The sequence below is a fragment of the Galeopterus variegatus genome, unplaced genomic scaffold, assembly GCF_000696425.1.
Source record: "Galeopterus variegatus unplaced genomic scaffold, G_variegatus-3.0.2 Scaffold2469, whole genome shotgun sequence".
NCBI classification, from domain to species: Eukaryota; Metazoa; Chordata; class Mammalia; order Dermoptera; family Cynocephalidae; genus Galeopterus; species Galeopterus variegatus.
The window spans coordinates 226807-229118 of NW_007728580.1; the positions used below are offsets into that span (position 1 = coordinate 226807).

The window sequence follows — 2312 nt, forward strand, 5'->3', positions numbered from 1 at the left end:
AAGAAAGAAATCTTTCTCGTGTTAAGCTACTCAAATTTGGGGTTGTTATTACAACAATAAATCATCCTATAAATCCTGATGAATAACTCTCATGATTTTCTGATTCAGAAACAAATAAAAATAGATGCTACTTTGTCCTTTGTTTCTCCCTAGTTGTGTCTTAGAAATTGGCTCTATGAAATTATTTGTCCTGAAAACACAGAGAAAGTCAGTACAGGGAGTTTCTCCCTAGTTGTGTCTTAGAAATTGGCTCTATGAAATTATTTGTCCTGAAAACACAGAAAATCTCTACAGGGTAAACCCCAGATGGCTTCCAGTGATTCCCACTTCCTGAGATTCAAGTCCTTGTCTGCAGTCTCCTCACACACTGAACCATGGCTGATCCATGTGACCAACAGAAGACTGCAGAAAAAACAGGGTATGATTCCAAGACGAAGTCATTAAAGACACGGCAATTTTTACCTTGGTCTCTCTTAGACCACATGCTCTGTAGGAAGCCAGTTGCTATGTCATGAGGACATTTAAGCAGCCCTGTGGAGAGGTCTACGTGGCAAGACACTGAGACCTTTTACCAACCACTGGCACCAACTTGCTGGCCACATGAGTGTGCCACCTGGGAAGTACATTCTCTAGCCTCAGTCAAGCCTTCAAATGACTGCAGCCTGATGACACCTTGACTGCAACCTCATGGAAGACTCTGAGTCAGAAACACAGATAAGCTGCTCCTGAATTCCTGACCCACAGAAACTGTGAGAGATAATGAATATTTATTGTTTTAAGCCACAAAGTTTGGGAAGTAATTTGGAATATGGTCGGAGATAATATAATCCATGATGCGCTGTTTGTGAAAATTTCTGGATTCTTAATTGCACTTACTCTAGTAGGTCACCATTGCTTGTTCTTGAAACAGTACCTACAAGAAATCATTGTATTCATCTCCAGGTCACAGAAGGTTGTATTAACCCTGTAGATAAAAGGATGTTGGGCGGTATTGTTTGGTAATGGCAATTTTGAAGAGCAAGTCTGAAAAAATGTAAGCTGCTTTTGACATCTTCTTGAAATCTTTAAAAAGGATAGAAGACTCGAATAAAAAAGGATTATATTTAGTCTTTAGGATAAATATTTTATTAATACTATTATTACTGTGAACATCTAAAAATGTCAATTGAAAGACTATTGAACTACTTTCAAGGTGTCCAAATGGGACACCTACATTTCTTCAATAGGATGACATACACCAATATGGGAAAGGAGACTGTTTGAAATACTGTAGAGCCAGTATGTGTTGTCATAGCAACAATAACAATGATCGCAAAACAGAATCAATAAGGGGCCTACATATGTCTTAGACCAGTCTATCCACTCCCTTCTCCCACTTACTTCCCGCAAAGAGGTTGTCTTGTTCTCACATTTTCTTTCTTTCTTTTTTTTTTTTTTTGTCCTTTTTGAGACTGGCGGCACCGTGCTCAGCCAGTGAGTGCTGTGAGCGCACCGGTCATCCCTATATAGGATCCGAACCCGCGGTGGGAGCACTGCTGCGCTCCCAGCACTGCTCGAACCCGCGGTGGGAGCGCTGCTGCGCTCCCAGCACTGCACTCTCCCGAGTATGCCACGGGCTCAGCCCTCACATTTTCTTAAGATGAGTCAACTAGTGAAACAACTTAATCTCAACATAAATGGCAAAGAGATAGTGAGGAGAATATGTGTCTAAATTTTCTAGAAAGACATTTGCAGAAGGATGCTTCCTTTTGCATCAGAATCTTTGTCCTTTAAAGTAACTTACAAGAATTATGCAGTGGAGTTCCAGAGCGTACAGCATCATCCACAGAGATGAGTATCTTGGCCAGTGAGCTTCTTCCCCAGGTGGGTAGTTGACAAAATTCCTCCAGCAGTGACAATACTCTATGGAAACACAAATCTTGGTTCATTCAACAAGTAAAGTGGTAAATTTCTGAAAGACAGCCCCAACTTACAAGTACACCATTTATAAAGCCTCTGGCCTCTTTGCTGCTGGAGATTGGCTAGACTCCCTAAAAAGAACAAAGGGGTTCATTGGAAGATGGCTGAGAGGCCACAGCAGCAAGAGGGGAGAAAGGAGTTGGATTTTTGATACCTTCCTTGCTGTGAATTTCAGACCTGGTTTTTTCTCTTGGTACTTTGGACTTTCATTTCTGAGACTTCCAGCCTGGGAGAACCAATCTCCTGGCCTAGGAACAGATATTATCACCACAGACTCTCATAAATACTTAAGAGTCTTTACTGTTTTTACCTGAGACTCTCATAATCTGGATAGTTACACCACTGTTAAAGAG

The 2312-nt window shown here is 41.2% G+C and overlaps 1 protein-coding gene across 1 annotated transcript in view; it reads right to left on the reverse strand.

The window, feature by feature from the left end:
- Nucleotides 1–748: 748 nt before the first annotated feature.
- Nucleotides 749–2312, reverse strand: part of APOBEC1 (apolipoprotein B mRNA editing enzyme, catalytic polypeptide 1) — an 11446-nt gene continuing 9882 nt past the window's right edge. Inside the window, exons 4-5 of the mRNA XM_008581804.1 lie at nt 1784–1902; nt 749–913 (exon numbers count right to left, since the gene is read on the reverse strand). Of these exons, the coding sequence (XP_008580026.1) occupies nt 878–913; nt 1784–1902 (155 nt within the window). The 3' untranslated portion in view covers nt 749–877. The remainder of the gene's footprint in view (nt 914–1783; nt 1903–2312) is intronic.